This window comes from Phyllostomus hastatus, unplaced genomic scaffold (genome assembly GCF_019186645.2).
Source record: "Phyllostomus hastatus isolate PE091 unplaced genomic scaffold, TTU_PhHast_1.1 phas_contig_150, whole genome shotgun sequence".
NCBI lineage: Eukaryota > Metazoa > Chordata > Mammalia > Chiroptera > Phyllostomidae > Phyllostomus > Phyllostomus hastatus.
The window spans coordinates 28,782,476-28,803,233 of record NW_025333611.1 but is presented as its reverse complement, the minus strand read 5'-3'; the positions used below and the strand labels follow the sequence as shown (position 1 = coordinate 28,803,233).

Here is a 20,758-nt window from a genome sequence, read left to right as displayed (position 1 = left end):
CTCAAGGTTTTCCAAGGCTCTCTTGTCCTGGTCTGACTTCCAATGTTCGGGAAGATTCAAAAGTCTGATTGTTGCAATCACTGAATTCAAGGAAAGTAATGCAAGCTTACCTTCAACCCCTAACCTCACATGCAAAAGTTGAGGACTAAGGTGGAATAACCCACACCTTGGTTCTCTATATTTTATAATCATAAAATATCTTGGTGTTGCCCTGCCCAATGCGGCAACATTGTAGGGAAACCTGGACATAGAAAACTGTGGGTAAAGAGATGTCAGAGTGGGAGCAATTTGCTCATGAAAATTAATTCACTGTCATTACTGTCAATCTAACTACAGGTCTACAATTTGTTCAACTGTTTGAAATGGCTAAATTACTGTATGCACTATATTCAAATCTCAAGCAATTTTTTCTCAAATCCTCCCCACCCTGAACTCACATAAAGATTTTTAAAATAAAGTGATGTTGGAGGTGAATAAAAGATTTTAATTAGATACTTGTGACACTCCCTGTTTCTTCCCAATTTTAGAGGATAGTATTTATAAAGAGTCTGAAATGTCACAGTGGTTTGTGTCACAGTGTTTGTGTCTCTATCTTTCAAGAAAAATTAAAAGGCACGAATATTTATGAAAAGTAGGGTGATGAGCAGCTGTCAGTTCCAAAATGCTCATCTATTACCTTCAGGTTTTCTCTCCAGTTATAAGTACTCCACAGAAACACCAACCAAAAAAATGAGTCCCTCTTCCTCCCTCTCTCTCTCTGTAGCTTATAAATAACAAACATTTATTTCTCAGAGTTCTGGCAGCTAGAATCTGAGATCGGAGTACCAGCATGGTCAGGTGAGGCCCTCTTCCAGATAGCAGAATTCTTTTTTTTTTTTTAATTTTTATTGATTTTTAGAGAGAGAACAAGAGGAAGGCAGGGGTAAAGAGAAACACTGATTTGCAGTTCCACTTATTTACATATTCATTGCTTGCTTCTTGTACGTGCCCTGACTAGAGATGGAACCTGCAACCTTGGCATATTGGGATGATGCGTTAGTTACCTGAGCTACCCAGCCAGGGCCCAATCCGCCTCTCTCTCCTTTTGTTCTTTAAAGATTTTTTTTAACTTTTTGAGAGAAGGTAAGGAAGGGATAAAGAAAGGGAGAAAAATGTCAGTTGCCTCTTGCAGGCCCACAACCCAGGTTCATGCCCTGAACTGGCTACCTTTTGGCCTGTGGGACAACGCCCAACCAACTGAGCCATAGCAGTCAGGACTCAGTCTCTTTTAAAAGATAAAGCTCCTAGCAGAGTAATCACATCTAGGAAACCATATCCTGCTTACAACAGTGAAATGCTCTCCCTACAACCTACCAGAATACTCTGGCCAAGCAAAGAGCTGAGGGGTGACAGGCAAGTGAGCAGAATAAGAAACGAGTCACCTCTGCCTCACAAAAATGATGTGTAATTTGCCCTCAGGAAGGCCTTTTTTTTTTTGGAAGGAGAAGAAAGTTGTTTATTTTGCAATAATTAAAAACTCATAGAAAGTTACAAAAATAGTACAGAGGGTATCCTTTATCCCACTTCCCCCAATGGTAACATCTTAAATTACAACAACACAAAATGAAAACCAAGAAAATGACATAGGTGTAATACTGTTACTCCTTATTCAGGTTTTTACCAGCTTTTACATATACACATTTCCATGTATGTGTGCATCATTCTAAATAATTTTATGCAATATATAGATATTCATTTAACCATCAGAACAACAAAGCAACACAGCTGTTCCATCACCACCAAATAGATTCATTGCACTCCTTTATAGGTGAGCCTCATCATCCCATCCACTCCCTCCTGTCCCTATGCCTCAGCAACCATTGATCTGTACTCCATCTCTATAATTTTGGCATTTGAAGAACACTATATGGATGGAATTGCATAGTCTGTTATCTTTTGAGATTGGCTTTTTTTTTAGTGAACATAATATACTTGAGATCTACACAAGCTATTTCATGTATCAATAATTCACTTCTTTTTAATGCTGAGTAGTATTCCATTGTACAGATGTGCAGTTTGTTTAACTATTCACCTGTTGAAGAACATCTGAGTTGTTTCAGGATTCTTATTTTTCTGGGATAAATGCCCATAACTGCAAATGCTAGGTTGTATGGTAAACATATGCTTTGTTTTATGAGAAACCGCCAAACTATTGCAGTTTCCAGAGAGCTGTCCCATTTTATATTACCAACAACAATGCATGAAAGATCCAGTTTCTCCACATTGTCCCTATTATTTAGTATTAGTATCATTTTATTTTAGGTATTCTAATAGATGTGTAGTGATACCTCACTGTGGGTTTAATTTGCATCTTTCTAATGGCAAATGACATTAAACATTTTTTTCTCAGCCCTGGCTGGTGTGGCTTAGTGAACTGAGCTTTGGCCTGCAAACTGAAAGTTGCTGGTTCAGTTTCCAGTCAGGGCACATGCCTGAGTTGCAGGACAGATCCCTGGTTGGGGGCATGCATGGGACATGCATGGGGGCATGCGAGAGGCAACCAGTCAATGTTTCTCTCCCTCTGTCCCTCCCTTTCCCTCTCTCTAAAAGTAAATAAATAAGATCTTTTCAAAAACATTTTCATGTGCTTATTTGCCATTCGCACATCCTTTTTGTTGAAATGTCTGTTCGTGTCCTTTGCCCATTTTCCAAATAGGTTGTTGGTTTTTACTGCTGAGTTTTGAGAGTTCTTTATATATTCTAGATACAATACTTTTATCAGATACAGATAATCCTTGCTTTACACAAATCTAATATACACCAATTTCAAATACCACAGTTTAAGTAACACTAGTCTCCCAACATGACACAAATTTCAGTTGCCGTAGTTTGTTCAGTGTAACTGCATAAAACATCAACTTTGCTGCTAGCTCTTCAGTCCACAAATCACTACATAAATGCCCATCATGATCAGTGGATGATCACATCATTTCTTTCAAAGTCTGTCCATAATTGAGCACTGTGCATCCATTATCCAGTTATACGCAGATGTCAAGTGTGTAGTTGTATGGTTTCCTCATCCCCAAATGATAAACCCACTTAACATTTCATAAAGAGAGCTAATCAAAAGAGAGAAATGGCCAAACAAAGATGAAAGTGCAGCAAACAAACAATAGTAGTAACTCTGGTAATGGCATTCATACGTAATGTATATGGAGTTACATTATATTGTCATAATTTTTTTGCTTCAACTATCAAAACACAATTTTTAAAACTTAAGAGGACAGTCCATTATATTTTTCCCTTATTTTTGCTCATTTCATTTTTCTTTCATTCCTCCTAGTATTCCATGTTTCCTTTTGTTATTATTTACTTTCTATTTGGACAATATTCTTTAGTCATTCTTTTAGGGAGGTCTGCTGGCGACAAATTCTTTTGTTTTGTGTGAGAATGTCTTAATTTCCCTTTCACTCCTGAAAGATATTTTCCTCCTGAAAGATATTTTCATTGGCTGTATAATTCTGAGTGGATAGTTTGTTTTTTCTCAGCACTTGAAAAATGTTGTACCACATATTCATCTGCCCTCTGTGGTTTTGGATGAAAAATCCTCTGTCATTCAATCATTGTTCCCTACAGATAATGTTTCTGTCTAGCTGCTTTCAAGAGTTTTTCTGTTTTTAGTTTTAAGAAGGTTGTCTTCTTAAAAAAGGTTGTCATGATATTTATTTCTTTGCATTTATGCTATTTAAAATTTGTTCAGCTTCATGAATCTATGCATTTATGCCTTTCATCATCTCTGGAAATTTTTCCATCTTTACTTCATTGATTTTTTTTCCAGCTCCAGATTCTTCTTCCTCTCCTTCTGAAACTCCAGTGACACAAATGTTAGATCCATTGTTATACAGGAATACCAAGGAGATATAGCAGGCTTGGTTTCAGATCACACAATAAAGCAAATATCACAATAAAGTGAGTCACAAATTTTGTGGTTACCCAATGCATATAAAAGTCATGTTTACACTATACTGTAGTCTATCAAGTGTGCAATAGCATTATGTCTGAAAAACAGTGTGTATAGCTTAATTTAAAAGTACTTCATTGCTTAAAAAAATGCTAAACATCATCTGAGCCTTCAGTAAGTTGTAATCTTTTTGTTGGTAGAAGGTCTTGCATCAATGTTGGTGAAATGCATTATCCACAAAACACAATAAAAAGAGGTATGCCTGCAGTCCTATAGGACCCTAGTTTATTTTCTCTTAAACTTTTACCTGTCTTCAAGTTCACTGAAGCTTTTCTCTCTCATTGTTATTTCACTATTATTAAGCCTATCCAGTAATTTAAAAAAAATTTTTTTTGCTGTATTTTTCAGATGAGATCAAGCACATTCAGGGGAGTGTGGCCATAGACTTTTTGATGTATTTTTCAGTTCTAAATTCAATTTGGTTCTTTTTTATATCTTCTATTTCTTTGCTGAGGTTGTCATTTGTGTCAAGTGTTCATAATTGCTTTTTTATGATAGCTGCTTTAAAATCCTTGTAAGATAATTCCAACTTCTGAGTCATCTAACTGTTGGAATCTGTTCATTGTCTTTTCTAATTTAAGTTTTGATATTCCTGGTTCTTGGTATGATGAGTGATTTTTTATTGTATCCTGGACATTTTGTTATTAAGACTCTGACTCCTACTGAATCTTCCTTTTCAGCAGGCAGTTACATTGTTTTGGTTTAATATGCTCTTTCTGACCTTGTTGTGTAACTGTGACTATAAAACAATTAAGTTTTCAGAACCTTTGCAGGGTTATTTTGGTTTGCTTCTTTTTTGTGCTACCCAAAAGCTAATCTAAACACCTGGGCAGTATTCCATACTATAGTTCAGTTCTTAATTCTTTTGCTGTGTTAACTCTGGTCACTTTTTCATGTGAGTCACTAGGAAGTACGCCCAGAACATCATTTGCAAAATCCCCTTTTCTATCTCCCTTCTCTCCAAAATCCTACCACCATTCTCTAACTGGGAGGAAAAGAACATCACCTACCACCACTGGGCACTGGACATTGGGAATAGAACTCCTTCCTTGGCCTCTACTGACAGCAACTGGTGGGGGATTGAAGCATTGCCTCATGCTGCTGACCTAGGGTGGAAATTCAGCCTCCTCACTTACTCCCACTGACTCTGCCCCAGAGTGCAAAGCAGAACGCTGCATCACACTGCCTCATTGCCACCACTGAAGGGTGAAAATACAGACTCTCCATTCAGTGCTCCCCTCCCCTTCCCTCCTTCCCTCCGTCCCTACATCACCTCAGCTAGAAGTGAAAAACCTCCTTAGTCCTGACAGGCAGTAGACAGACATTCAGGTCTTTTCTTGGCCTCTGCTGAACCCACCCTAATAGGAGATCATGCTACCGCCATGAGGAGGATGAAAAACACTTGGTAGAACACCACCAGTAGGGGAAGCAGAGAATACTCTCCTACCATTGGGTAGAAGGGAGAAATTCCGCCTCAACTCTCTGCTCAACTCTCACTGAAACCATCTTGGTCGAGGTAACAGAGCCCAGCTTCACACCCTCTCACTGCCACCAGGAGGGAGTACAAGTTCAGGCTCCCCACTCAGCTTTTGCTGACACCAATCTGGTGGAGGAATGAGAGTGCAGTTTATTATGACCAAATGGGAGGTGAAAATCCAAGTTCCCTATTCATCTTTCACTGGTTCTAAGGATGGAGATGAGAAGATTTCCATGGTTTTTGGCGAAAGTAAGACAGGTATATTGTCCAAAAGTTGTTTTGTCCTACTAGGCTGCCTTTGCCTGGTCCTTTCTCTAGAAAGAGCAGGCCTTTCTTAGGACTGTTTTCTATTTGTACCTATTGGCATTTCTAGGGTGTGGACTTCTCCAGTGCCCACTCTAAAATATATAAAGGGGGAGGGGAAGCCCAAGGAACTCACTGCCATGTCATTCATCAAGTTCCAAGGTCCCTAGCCAGTCTGCCTTCTTCTTCCCACCTCTTAGGATTGATCTTCTTCTATTTACTTTTAGTATTACATCCAGGGTTTTTAGCTGTCCTTAGAAGGAAGAATAAAGAGAAATGAGTCTACTTCATCTTGTCCAGAATCAAAAGTTTAAGAAGGCCATGTTTATTTAAGACTTATTTAGGAAAAAGAAGATCAAAACTATGAACATTAAAATGACAACAAACGCACAACTATCAACAACTGAATCTAAAAAACAAAAACAAAGAGAAACTAAGCAAACAACTAGAACAGGAACAGAATCATAGATATGGAGATCATTTGGAGGGTTATGAGCTGAGAGGGGGAAGGGGGACAGGGGGGGAAAGGTATAGGGATTTAGAAGCATAATTGGGTAGGTACAGAATACACTGAGGGATGTTAAGAATAGTACAGGCAGTGGAGAAGCCAAAGAACTAACATCATAATCCATAGATACGAACTAAGAGGGGGAATTGCTGGAGGGAAGAGGAGAACAGAGCAGAAGGGGGCAAAGAGGGAAACAATGAAACAACTTTAATAGCATCATCAATAAAATATACTTTTAGAGAAAGAAACTCTCCAATCTATATACTTCAAGTCAATTTATTTGCCTGTTCCAGTGCACTGGCAGTAAACAAACAGAGCCAGTCCAAACAAGTTCCAATTGAAAGCAGGAGAAAGATCGCAAGACTCAGCACCTCAGTGAAGAAGCTAACAACCTGAGTTCCACAGAAGTAAAGAAAGAGTGTGGCAGCTGTATCTCAGAAGTGGCAGTTGATTCAAATTAGCTAATACAGGGGTGGGGATCGTGCACTTGAGTATTGGTATTGGGATCTCCCCTTGCAAAGGGAGAGGACTATTTTTAATTGCAAAACAATGGAAAACTTAATCTCTTGCTTTTACATTTAAAAAATATTTTTATAATATTCATATTTTTCTACTCTAACTGAATTACGGGAGAAGAACATCACTAAAGAGAACAAGGACAATAAACAGAAGTGCAGTGAGTCTTCCATCAACAGAGAAGACAAAGAAAAAAGCCTGGCTTTTATATTCCTGTCAGCCCCACACTGAGCCCGTGGTGAGGGGATAATAAGTGGGAATGAGCTCAAACCCTGGCCACAGAACACTAATCTCTCTGTTCCATGCACCTAGGCATGCACTGCTCTCCTCTGTTGGCCTTACCTTCGCCAGGTAGGGTATTTGCTTTTTCATACCCCCATAGTTAATACACATGTGGTAGGATGGAATTTTATGCATCACCTTCCTTGATCTGTTGCTGCTGCTACTGCCATCCTGCTACTCACTTTCTCATACCATATACACTCTCTGTGCTGGGAGATGTGGCTTTGGTAAGATGAGTAGACACAGAGACTTGGCCTGCATATTAATACATCCTAATTAGGTCCTCCCCCACATCAAAAAAAAGAGCTCATTTGTCTCAGAAATACTTAGCTCTAAAGAGTATGAGGAACTTAGGCCTCCTCCACTAACATACAAGCTGTCAAGAACCTGATGCTGCCCCTCCAAAATATTGCCAGGATTCTGGTGCAAAGGCAGACAGGTAGACAAAGCAAAGCAAGGAGACAGACAAAGCAGAGGAGGAGAAAGAAGAGGGAGGGAGAACTTAAAAAGGTCTCGAAGGCAGCCATCTAAGGAGGTTCTTTCAAGGACAGGACTCAACTGGAAATGTAAAAAATTATTTGCTACATTCTCTGGCCATTGCATGAGCTCATGAGATACACCCAACAGTAAAATTTCTTTCTGGTATAGGTCTGTACCTACAAGCCCTTCCAGACATTAGTGGCCTGGCCAAAGATCCGTATTTCTGCTTCTTATTCCTCCCAATTCCCTTAGCTTAGTTTAGGACTGGTGGAAACCTTGGCCACACTCTTGTCCCAGCCCTGTGTTGTATATTTAAGAAACCGTGAGGCCTGGAAAAAAATACATTTGCTACATGTTCAAAGGACAAGAACCCAGGCTTCTTCCTTTCTGGTCTAGCACCTCTGACCTTTAAACTTGTAGTAATCCAAGTGTAAGTGAGATCTGGGTTTTAACCTCTATTTTTTTTCACTCATGTCTGTGATAATGGAGAGTATGGCCACCTGTGCTTTGTGCCTCAATTTCCCCAAACATATAATGGGAAGTTGGATCCTAATCTAACCAATGACAGAAATGCTCCCAGAATTTTTTCAACAGTCTATAAAGGGTTATTTATTTGGCATTAACTGTTCTTTAATTATTTTACAATATTATTGTTATTATTATCCCATGTTTACTGCAAAAACTTCAGGAAAAAGTGATTCCCTTCAAGGCCATCCTCCAGACTTACACGGACTTCCTGGAAAGAATCACATACCTTGTCTTCCTTTGAACTCTCCATCTCTGCTCCTTCCTTGAATTTTGCCAGTGCACTCTTGAGGTCCTGAGATGTATAGGTGTTGGTGTTGATGTCCAGCCTGTCCAATGAGAAGCTGAGAGTTAGGAGGAAAGCACCATCTTTCCCAAGAAACCCCCCATGGGTGGCTAGTACTCCAACACACGTTAAGCCAGGCCAACTCTAACTCAGAGTACACGTATTCTGCCTTCACCTTTAATGAGCCGTAAGTCCAACAGGGTGATTTTACCTTAAAGCTAGAGGAGGAAAAACAGCTTAAGATGGGGTCATTTCATGAGACAGGAGGAAGTGGCATGGGACAGGACAGAGTTCCACCATGGACAGAGAGTTCTCAGCCAGCTACTTAGGCAAAAACAAGCCTGGAACGTTTCTGCAGTGCTGCTCTCTCAGCACATTTTTCCAGGAGGCACGTTTTTCCAATAGCAGCCATTTCAGTTCAGTGAACAGAGGTAGGAATAAGAGTAATATGGACGAAGGAAAGTAAGGACTGTGGGCTGTGCTTGACAAGTCTGTCCAGGTGCGGGGGGGGGGGGGGCAGTGGGGAGGGTTAAGTATAACCCAGGAGATATATCAAGATGGGAGAGGAAGGAGTTAGTGGACTGCTCTACTCCAGGCAAGATGAGCATATGAGTCTCATAGTCCAAAATCCTAGCAGGCCTCATGAGAAGGGCATGCTTTCAGAACTTCACTCACTGTCTTTGATTTGTCCCAGAAACCTTTTAAGGCACTAAGAAAAACACTTGTCTTCTGTAAACTTCATTCTTCCCAAACAAATTAGTAATAGTTAATCACTCATATTTACTGAGCACTTAACCATGTGTCTGGCACTGTGTTACTCCTTTAGAAGTAGTATTTCATTCAAATCATCACCACAATCCTATAACAGAAGGGAGAAATTCTATCTCCTGGCAGAGTATCACTCAATGCCAGCTGCTTGAGGAAGCCCCTTACCTGTAACAAGGATCTAAGTATTTAGGGCCATAGCTTAAACTTATCTTCCACCTCCTCTAAGTCTTGGTCAGGAAGAATCCCTTTGTATCTCATATCTCAGTTTACTGCTCTTCCAGGCCACAATGGTGCACATGTGTGTCTGCCCTCATGCACACACAACCATCCTCAGCTGGTATTCCCACTTTATTCCTCACCAAGAAAATAGATGTTCAAGAAATCCCTCATCTTCCCAACATCAGCTCTATACACCAACCTGCACCTAAACCTACACTCTCTGCTTTCTCCTCTATTATAATAGATGGCAGTGTCCTTGCTCCTATTAAACTTAAGCTCCAGATCCCACTTGCCTTTTCAAAAGCTTCAACTTCCATACTTACACCACTAGCTCCAGCCTGCATCATAAATCTCTCCCTTTGATTGGATTATTCCCATCAGCATAGCAACACTATTTTGACTCCACAGTCTTAAATTATCATGCTACCTCCCTGCTCCCATTCAAAGTAAAACTATGAACACATTGTCTTCACTCACCATCCTGCTATTTACATTGCTATCTGCTCTAATCTGGATTCTCTTCCTACATCTCTACTAAAACTGCTCATCAAAATTATCAATAATTGATGGCCAAATCCAACAGACTCTTCACAAATGTCCTGTTCCTCAACCACTCAACAGCCTTTACACAGTTTACCCCTCCCTTCTTGAAACACTCTCCTTTCCTGGCTTCTTGTTAAAACGGTCTCTTGGTTCTTCCCCTTCCTCATCTCCTACCTGAATCCTATATATGCTGGAATGTCCCAGACTTCAATTCTGGACAATATTCCCTTCTCTATCTCTATACTCTCCCCACTAGTTCTTTTCTTTTCTTTTCTTTTTAAAAGGATTTTATTTATTTATTTTTAGAGATAGAGGGAGGGAGGGAGAAAGTAAGGGAGAGAAACATTGATGTGTGAGAGAAACATAGATTGGATGCCTCTCACATGCCCCCAACTGGGGACCTGGCCCACAACCCGGGCATGTGCCCTGACTGGGAATCAAACCAGCAACCTGTTGGTTTGCAGTCCAGTGCTCAACCCACTGAACCACACCAGCCAGGGCTCCCCTAGCTCTTTTCAAATATCCATCAAGCAATGATGCCCAAATTTACATCTCTGCCCCAACCCTCCACTCTAAATACTAGTCAAACTTCTGTACAGAAACCTAACTGAAATATCTTGGACCTTGGGTGTTTAAATGGCACCTCAAACTTATTACATCTAAAACATAGGTCTTGATGATTATTCTCACAAATCTGACCCTTTCTCAATCTTTTCTATTTCAATAAATGGTAACTCCAAGCACTGAGTTGGAAAAATCCCAAAATGAGGCTTTGTATGAATCTGTGCCCCCAGCCTTCCTTCAACCCCAACATCTAAATCATAAGCAAGTTCTATCAACCCTACCTCCAAACTGAATCTACAAATCCATTCATTCTGTATTATGACACCGTAAACTACTGATCCTCTAAAATGACATCCTAATTATCTCTACTTCTTTTGTCTACCTCCAATCTGTTTTCCATCCACATATCAACTAGAATGATCTTGCTAAACAACATTATATTAAATCCCTTTACCACCCCAAAATCCTCTGGTGGCTTTCCATACAATTCTAGTTAAGTGAAGAACACTCAACATGCTCCCCAAAACTCCATATGATCTGGCCCCTTATAGCTCTTTAATCTCATTTTCTAGTAGTCTTAGTAATCTTCCTTCCTCTCCTCTAGTCACCCTGATCATTTTTGTTTCTTGAACTTGGCAAAGCCTTTCCCTTGACAAAGCCAGGGACTCTTCTTATTCCCTCTGACTGAAATGCTAAGCCTAAACATATGAAACTAGTCCATTTCATTGACTAAATCCCCATCATTCTTCAGGTCTCATTTCAAACATCATCCTGACAAGGACTTCCCAAACCATCCTATATAATGTGATCTTACCTAGGGACTTATCACATTGTTTATTTCTTCCCTAGTATTTATTATAATATGTAATTACCTTACTTGCATGTTTCTTTACCTGTTTTTCTGTCTGTCAGCCACCATAAGGCTGGCATCTTGTCTGTTTTGTTTACTACTATATCCCCAATGCCTGGCACATAAGCATTCAATATGTCTTTGGGAAGTCAAAGAATGGAGCAAGTAAATGGCCTTGTTCTTGGACCACTCATTTAACTACTATACCATACTGTACCATGGTAAATGTTCAATCCAAGATGGGAAAACTTGGATGTAGTTTGTCCCTCTCCCTGCAAATACAGGAAGATGGTTCAAAGAAGCTGGTAGTTCCAGGCTAAAACCAGCAGAGATGGCAATGCCTAACACAAAAAGCAAGAGGACAACCTGCTACTAGGAGCAAACAGGCAGTTAGGCAGTGCCAGGAGAACCCTCTGGGACAAGTCAGAGTCAGGGAGTCTGTCCCAGGCTATAGAGCTACCTGGCTCCAGGTAGCAATATGGCTAGGCCCAGCAGGACTAGTGAAGAGGCCATGGGTTAGGCTGAATTAACTATCCCCAGCTCTCTCTAGTTAGTGGTTCTTAACTCTGTGTGATCACCAACTTCTTTGGCAATCTGATGGAAACGGGTAGGTCTTGACCCCTGAAACAGAACATGCAGATAAGTAAAATATTATAACAATTTTGGAAATTAGCCCTGCCCTTTGGACTCTGTTTTCATTACAGTGCTAAATAGCCAGGAAGACACTGTGAGGTGGAATTGGAGGAACCAAGATGAAGCTGACCCCAGGAGAAGGAAGTCACCACCAAGAGCAGCCCAAGACTCCTGAGCTCCCAGCAGTGAACATCCACACCACCACTTTGTCAATGCCTTTTGGCGCCTGTTCAGACGGATTTGACACTTGCTATAAATGCTGACAAGAGAAGAGGACACGTCCAGCATGTCCTGGAGGTCATTCCAGGGCAGAGTCCTCAGAAACATTCCAAAGGAGAAAAGTAAAGAGTTGGGAATGGGGAAAAATATCTCTCTCATGATGTGTCTACTACAGACCATTTAGATGGCTCTCCTTTCCATTCTAAAAAGATCTGAACAACAGACAAACAGTAAGCACTTCTACTGATGATCTAGAGTCAGGTATTAGAGAAATAATTTACCAGGGTATTAAAACCAACAAAGAAGACTCCAAATTAATGCAGTTCCTAATTCATTATTCTTAAACCAAGAAAAAACAGGCTTTTTATTTAGAAAATAAGACTTGGCTTAGACATGAGAAAAACTTCCTCAAGTACTTTGACTCACTGACATGTGTATATGTGTGCTAGGGATGGAGAGAAGTTTACAGGGTCACAACAATGAAATCTGATTCTTTCTTAGTTTTGACACGATGATTCCTTCCTTTCTGAGAAAGAAGGGAACAATCATGTCAACTGAACCACCCCAGGTATAGGCTTATCTGGAGAGCTGTAGGAAGACAGAGGTCTTCCCCAGTTCAGGGTGACCGTAAGGAGGACAAGTATCTCCTTATCCTATCTATCACAATATAAAGTTGAATTTTCCAACAGTAAAAACTGTCCAAATATGAACAGACTGCTTTGTGGGGTTGTGAATGCCACATGACTGGAGATGCACATGGACAGGCTGAGTGTCTTTTTTATCAGGTATATCAAGGAAAAGACTCAGGTAAGAACTGGGTCTCTCAGGTCCCTTCCTGACTCATACGTAACTGCCAAATATTGTTAAAATAATAAATATGCAAGGACTAAGTAACACTAACCCCACTCAATCCATGACTGACTCCCAATACTTAACATGTATTAGAGCAGGGGCAGCAAACTATCTGTAATGACCAGATAATACTTGAGGCTTTGTAGGCCTTATGGTGATTGTCCCAACTATACAACTCTGTCAGTGTAGCAAGAAAGCAGCCACAAATAATACATAAATGTGTATAGTTATGTTCCAGTAAAACTTTATATGGACACTGAAATCTGAATTTCACACAATTTTCATGAGTCATGAAATATGCTTTTGGTTTTTTTTTAATGTATTGGTCTTTAGACAGAGGGGAAGATAGGTAGAAAGAGAAGGAGAGAAACATCAATGTGTGGTGGTCTCTAGCGCACCACCTACTGAGGACCTGGCCCACAACCCACACACGTACCCTGACTGGGAATCAAGCCCACAACACTTTGGTTCGTAGGCCAGTACTTAATCCACTGAGCTACATCAGCCAGGGCCTTTTTACCCCCAACCATTAAAAAAAAGTTAAAAACAACTTAGCTTGTGGGCCATACAAAAACAGGCAGCATTTCTAATATGACCCTCAGGACATAATTTGCTAATTCCTGTGTTAGAAACTCCATGGCTGGTATTGATACCAACTTTTTGAACTGCATAATTCCAGCAGCCCCTACAATCCCATGCTCAATCTCCTTCTCAGGCAGAAAATAGAAAGCCGAGAAAACAGTAATTCAAGGCAAATAACAGAAAAATACAGACTCTGAATTGCCCAAAATCAAAGAATCTAAATTGGTTATTAAAAAATAAAGCAACCTCTTACCATTGGAGAAGTTTTATACCATAAGAGAGTCTGTTTTAATTTAATATGGACTAACAAGAGGAAAAGTTAGTCTGAATTAAAGACTTTAAAATGCAATTTTATTGTTCACCAAGGAAGTATTACTGCAAAGCAGAAGGCCTAACAGGCCTGTTTTAATGAATAGATGACTCATCTGTAATCAGCACATTAATTGTTGAGATTCAAATGGGTGCTCTTAAAATACTGGGAAAAATAGCTTCATTTTTAAAGCAGGTTAAGCATTCTCCCTACAGCCTTTTGTAAATTATCAATTTGCTTTGCAAACTATTTCTTTCCAAAGGCCACACAAGTGAACTTCCACAAAAGCCTGAGAGATTTATTACAAATCCTAGTCTATTAAATTTCAAATTTTTAAAAAATCACATAAATTTAGGTAAGGAACATTGCATTGTCATTACTTTCAGTATTACAAAATCAGTGCTGTCAATCTCCTAGTTGCTAAGAGTTGACACTGTACCTTTTGCCTTTTTTTGACCCTTTCAAAGTATCTCGAAACTTGTCTTCATCTTGGAGTTTCACTTCTCTTGCCCCAGTCTGGAGATTCAGTCGCACATGAGATCCTGCAGGGACAGCCTGACCTAAAAGCCAAGAAGAGAGAAGGCTCATGAAGTATACAATCCTCAGAAGAACACTGGTGGAATGGCTGGCTAACAAGTCAGTAGGACTTAATAGTTCATGAAGACCAGACTCTGCAGTGTTCACTTACCTGGAACCATCCATATCTCTTTCTCCTACCTACCCTCGCTCCATCTCTCTCCACCTCTCTCCATCACTCTCACTCTCTCTGTCTCTCTCTTCCTCTGCCCCCGATTCTCTCTCTCTCTCTCTCTCTCTCTCTCTCTCTCTCTCTCTCTCTCTCTCTCTCACACACACACACACACACACACAATCACAATTCTCCTTCAAATAAAGGGATGAGGCAATGTGGGCAAGGGTATCTGCACTTTAGTCCAGAGACTAATGTCCCCCAGTTAGAACCTGCATGTTTGAGCCATTCTGTTTTCTTTAAATTGAGCCTTTCTGTTATGTACAGTAGTTGAATGGTGAACACCTACTTACCGTTCAGGACATGGCCACATTACTGCCTCCTCCACTACATCCTTTGTGCCCCTGCCCTGACAGAACCCCAAATAACTTGCCATTCAAGCAAGCATACACCTCACCACCCTCATCAACTTAATCAGGCTCCTTCGATGAGTACAGTCCCTGAGTACAGGGACTGTATCTCCTCCTTTTTTATTTCTCCAGCCTCTAGGCCAGAACTTGACACATAAAATTTGTGGTACTTAATGTTTATGAGAAGAAAGAAGCAAGAGAGAGAAAAGCAAGAGGACATGACAAACCAAGAAGTCAGGGATTGGAACCAAAAAAAACTACAAACCTATATCCACCTATATCAGAAGAGCTGATCTAACAGCTAGGCAAACAAGTGTGGTGAATAAATGGGCTGTTCACACACATTGTGAAAAATTACCAAGAACAGTTAAAAAGCAACTTGCAAGATCACATATTACAAATGGGATGTTACACTTACTCATTCATGCATCTGATATTTACCAAGCAACTACTATACACTAGGCCATTGTGGTATATGGGTTTTAGGAACACAAATGAGGAATGTTAATGGCTGCAGGTACAGAGAATTTCAGGAAAGAGTTCTTCAGGGGACTGGAAATCTAGAAGCAGAGATGCTGTTCTGACACCTGAGCTTTGACTCTGCTTTTTCCTGACAGAGGATGGCATTGCCCTGCTGATGCTGAGCTTCATTCAAGAATTTTTTTTAAAAGGTAACAATCTGTAAAAGTTCTCTCAGAATGATCTGGTAAACCCTGAATATAAAAGGGTAATGATGTACCATGAACTCAGGTTTTCTCAGTTCTGGCGGGACCAGAGTGAACTCCAAGTTCCACCAACCACTGTGCTTCTACCACAGAACCAAGGAGCCAAGGAAACACCATGCCGAGACATGCTGTCCTGTTCCTGCCATCCCACTTCAGCAGGGAGTTTCTGTATCTTTGTTTAAAATATAAATGGGAACTTAAGTACCTGAGTGTATGTGCATAATGATCCCCTTCTAACCTCAAACCTATCCAAAATGCTTCAAGTATAAAAAATATATTCAGGTAGAAAGGGGAAACTTTCTCTGGGGAAGCTTCTGAATAAGGTTAAGTTGGGGATTAAATGAGGCAAAAAGTAAGAGCCAGACTGGGGAAAAGGGGGAATCCCAAATAGATGGAGCCCTGCATACAAAGGCTCAGACACAAAAACTGACAGGCTGCATGCAGGAGGCCAAGAATAGAAGAGGTTGGAAAAACTGCAAGGACTGTGGAGGCTGCTGGCTTGATGAGCCATCAGGAGGCTCAGGTTTGGGTAGGAAAATAGAGCTAATGGCTGAGGCCGCTGGTTCTGAGAGGAGATGAAGCCACATATTAGCAAGAACAACATCTATCCCATTCCTATGATCACAGGGAAAGAGGTCTCTTCTTTAGCATTAACTTCATCTCTGAACATGCAAAGAGAAGAGATTCTCTCACCTGGAGAGAACCCAAACTGACAAAACAACAGAGGGCTGAATGCTAAGCAGGTCATCCTTCACACTTCTCTACTTTGCCACACTCTATTCCATACCCATTCCACCTCCAAAACCTGGTAATTTTTCCTGATCTATGTCTCTTGAATTCATACCCTTCTCTCTGACCTCCCCATCAGTGCTCTTGTGCAAACTATCAGCATCTCTCTGGACACTGCCAGAGCCTTCCAACTGACTTCCCCTATCCACTCTTACCTCCCAATGCACATGTTCTTGATAATGAATGATTTTCTTTTTTCAAAATACACACCTGGGCTATGTCATTCCCCTGCATCAAACCTTTTAATGGCCTCCTACTGTTCTTAGAAATAAAAGTCCTCATGCTGGCCAAGGAGACCCTTTAATATCTAGCCCTTACTTGCCCCTTAAGGCTTGTTCACAACTCACTCCCCATATTCAACGACACACTGGCCTTTTTCCATTCCATGAAAAAACCAAGTTCCCTCTACCATGGGGCCATTCCACTCCTGCTCCTTTTGCGCAGAATGCTCCTTCCAGTTCCACCCTCCATCTCCTTCTCCTTTCAATCCCAGCTAAGAGTCACTTCCTCTGACAGCATCCCCTACTTCCCCAGACCAGATCCAGCTGCCCCCTAACGGTTTTCACAGCACTATCACCCACTTTTTAAATAGCACTTTACCTCATTCAGTAGTTATATTTCAGGGGTTTTAAAAAAATTATCTATTTTAAGCCCTGGCTGGCGTAGCTCAGTGGATTGAGCGCGGGCTACGAACCAAAGTGTCGCAGTTTCGATTTCCAGTCAGGGTACATGCCTGGGTTGCAGGCCATGACCCCCAGCATCCGCACACTGATGTTTCTCTCTCTCTTTCTCCCTCACTTCCCTCTCTAAAAACAAATAAATAAAAATCTTTTAAAAATTATCTATTTAATATAAAATGCTCACAATTTTATCCCCAGGGCCTACCACATAGTAGATCTTCAAAAATTCTTTTGTTCAGTGAAAAATTAAACATGAAAAAAATACTAATTAATCTAGAAGTGTATGGAAAGATCAACAGGGATTCTCACTAGGGCAAGTAGATGCATAATAATTAGTAGCCATGTTAATAGTTATTTTTAGTAGTAACAAAACTAATACCACTGTTATTACTAATAATTAAATTTTCAGACATTTGATCAAAATTAGAAATGGACTGGCTTGCAAACCAAAGAGTCCCTGGTTTGATTCTTAGCCAGGGTATATGCCTGGGTTGCGACCAGGTCAGGTCCCCAGTAGGAGGTGTGTGAGAGGCAACCACACACGGATGTTTCTCTCTCCCTCTCTTTCTTCCTCCCTTCCTCTCTAAAATAAATAAATAAAATCTTTTTAAAAATTACAAATGGAAAAGGGAAAAAGCACACGACTTTATAAGTTTCAAAACATAACAAGTTATACCATGCTAAGCCGGCCAAGAAAGAAACTTGAATCTCATGTGAACCAATTTATTTTATTCAGTGAAATTCCAAAATTACTCCTTTCACATAAGTCACCACAGGGGGCAAGAGCAACCACAATAGCATTAACTTAAAATATAGGTTACGTTCATTTAAAATACATGAAACCAGCCATGGCAGCAGCAGTGGCAGAGGCAGCAGAAAATACAATATTTCAAATGTTTCCACCCCATTGGGAAAAAGACCAAGTTAGGCAGAGAGAATGACTGCCCTGCATCCTTCTAGGGCCTCTGTGAAGGAACCACAGCAACGGGGAAGAGCAGAGCAGAGACAAAAAGTCACAAGACACATGTAAGAAAAGAGTTAGGGATTGAGGGAGCAGGAGGCAAGGGAACAGGCAAAAAAAAAAAAAAAATGAGATGGGTACCTAGAAAGGCACAGGGGCCTGCAAAGCCTACAGTGTCTATTTCCCCCACTGGCTACCTGGAGACAGGCCCCAGAGTGAGGAAACTCTGTCTGTAATAAGGAGAAGCCCTGTCCAAATTACCATATTTTTAGGACTATAAGATGCACCAGACCATAAGATGCACCTAGGTTTTAGAGGAGGAAAATAGGGAAAAAAATCTTGAAGCAAAAAATGTGGTAAAATACTTAATAAACTGTGACCCCACTCCACCGCCCCCCACTCCAAGTGAGCCAGGTAAGCTACATTCGGACTATAAGATGCACCACAATTTTCCTCCCAAACTGGGGGGGTGTACGTCTTATAGTCTGAAAAATACGGTAGGTAAGGCACATCACATTTGAGTTTTAACTCCCATTGGGACTCCCTGTCACAGACCAAGACCCAGGTAACACTCCTGCTTTCCCCATAGGGGTATATCTATGGTATGTTGCATTATTGTCACAAATTATCTTCCCCCCTGCCTGTATTCACACCCTTTGCCATGCAGTCCCTCCTACATGGTAACAGTAAAATTAGATTAAAGTGGTAGAGTGCACTTTCCCACCCTTAGACTTTGGACTTGGCTTGTGATGTGCCTTGGCCAATGGGATGTTAGCAAATGCATCACAGAGATTTGAAATACGCCTGTGTATTTGGTTCACCTTTTGGAATTCTGGCATCACCATGAGAAGACCAAGAAGGATGAGATATCCATGGAGCAGACTTGGATCAAACTGAAGATTGGGCTAAAGCCAGCTATGCCCAGCCACAGTCAGCCAGTTATAGCTGATGTGCAGACATGTGAGCAAGAATAAAAGAATGGATTCCTTTTAACTTTTTATTTTGAACCACCTTTAACTTACCAAAAAGTTGCAAAAATAGTACAGTTTCCATATGTTGCTAACATAACCTTTCCAAATGTTAATATCTTACATAGTCATAGATAGTCATCAGAACTGGGAACTTAACAATATCATTTACCAAACTATAAATATCCTTTTCAAATCTTACTGGTGTTTCCACTAAGGTTCTTTTTTTTTGTTGTTCCAGGATCCCATATGGCTTTTGGTTACTTCTCCCTAGTATCCTGTAATCGGCCAGAGTTCCTCAGCCTTCCCCTGGCTTTTAAGACTCTGACACCCTGAAGAATACTGATCAGGACTACATGCTGTGTTCTCACTATTAAACTAAGGTCATACATCCTTGACAGATGCACCCTAGAAATGATGTAGGGGTGTTCTCCATGCATCAAATCTCAAGGTTTATGATGTTAAGATGTCCTCTTACTGGTGATACTGGCCTTAATAAACTAAGAAAAGTAATTTCTACTCACTGTAGCAAACCAGAATAATTGCAAATTACCAAACTGTGGAAAATAGTTCAGCCGTTTCTCAAAAAGTTAAACTCAGAGTTACCACATGAACCCAGCAATTCCACACCAAGAAAATTAAAAACATATGTTCATACAAAAACTTGTGCATTAATCCTCATTACAGCATTATTTATAATAATTAAATTGTGGAAAAATTCAAAAGTCCATCAGCTGATAAAATAAACAAAATGTGGTATATCCATATAGTGAAATAATATTCAGCCATTAAAAAGAATAAAATGTTGATATATACTATAACATAGGTGAACCTTGAATACATTACACCACATGAAAAAAGTCAGATACAAAAAGCCATATATCATTGTATGATTCCTTTTAAATGAAATGTCTGGAATATACCAACCAAGAGACACAGTACATTAGTGGCTGTCAAGGACTAGGGGAAGGGAGGAATGGGGAATTACCACTAATGGACATGAGATTTACTTTTACGGATGATGAAAATGTTCTAGAATTAGATAGAAGTGATGGTTGCACAATACTGTGCATATACTAAAAACCACTGAATTGTTAAACGAAATCATGGGAAAATACTTTGAGATTACCCAAAACCCTTTTCTTCTTCTCAAACCACACCATTAGGGGAATCCTTCTGCAACAATAACCACTGTGGTGATGATCTAATGGCAATTTTCTACTTCCCTCCTTCATCACACATTAATTGAAATTTCACAGCATGAAAAAAAAGTCATTTATCTATTTAATATTTACTTATACTAGTATAGATTAATAGATTTTTCTTTTTTAATTGTATTTTTTCCATTGCCATTTAGTCCCCCTGTACTCCCCTTCTCCCCACTCCCCCACAAACGCCACACTGTTGTATATGCCTATGAGTCCTTTTTCCCTCAATCCCTCCACCCCCTACTCTCCCATGCTAGACTCATATATTTCATTGTTCAAATTGTTTCAGCTTAACCAATAGGAATTCCTTCAGGTTGACTCTTGTGTCCCTTTAACAAGTCCCTTCCCCCCATCATTTTCTTTTTTCAGGTATTTTCTTACTTTCTGCTTCCATAAATTGTTCTGAGTTCAT

At 40.2% G+C, this 20,758-nt stretch overlaps 1 protein-coding gene across 3 annotated transcripts in view; it reads right to left on the bottom strand.

Moving 5' to 3' along the window:
* The window catches only part of SIL1 (SIL1 nucleotide exchange factor), a 225,159-nt gene that overhangs the window by 73,015 nt on the left and 131,386 nt on the right, over nucleotides 1-20,758 (bottom strand). For all 3 annotated transcript variants that reach the window (XM_045823573.1, XM_045823554.1, XM_045823562.1), the window contains exons 4-5: nucleotides 14,357-14,477; nucleotides 8,321-8,420 (exon numbers count right to left, since the gene is read on the bottom strand). In XM_045823573.1, coding sequence (XP_045679529.1) covers nucleotides 8,321-8,420; nucleotides 14,357-14,477 — 221 coding nt within the window. The remainder of the gene's footprint in view (nucleotides 1-8,320; nucleotides 8,421-14,356; nucleotides 14,478-20,758) is intronic.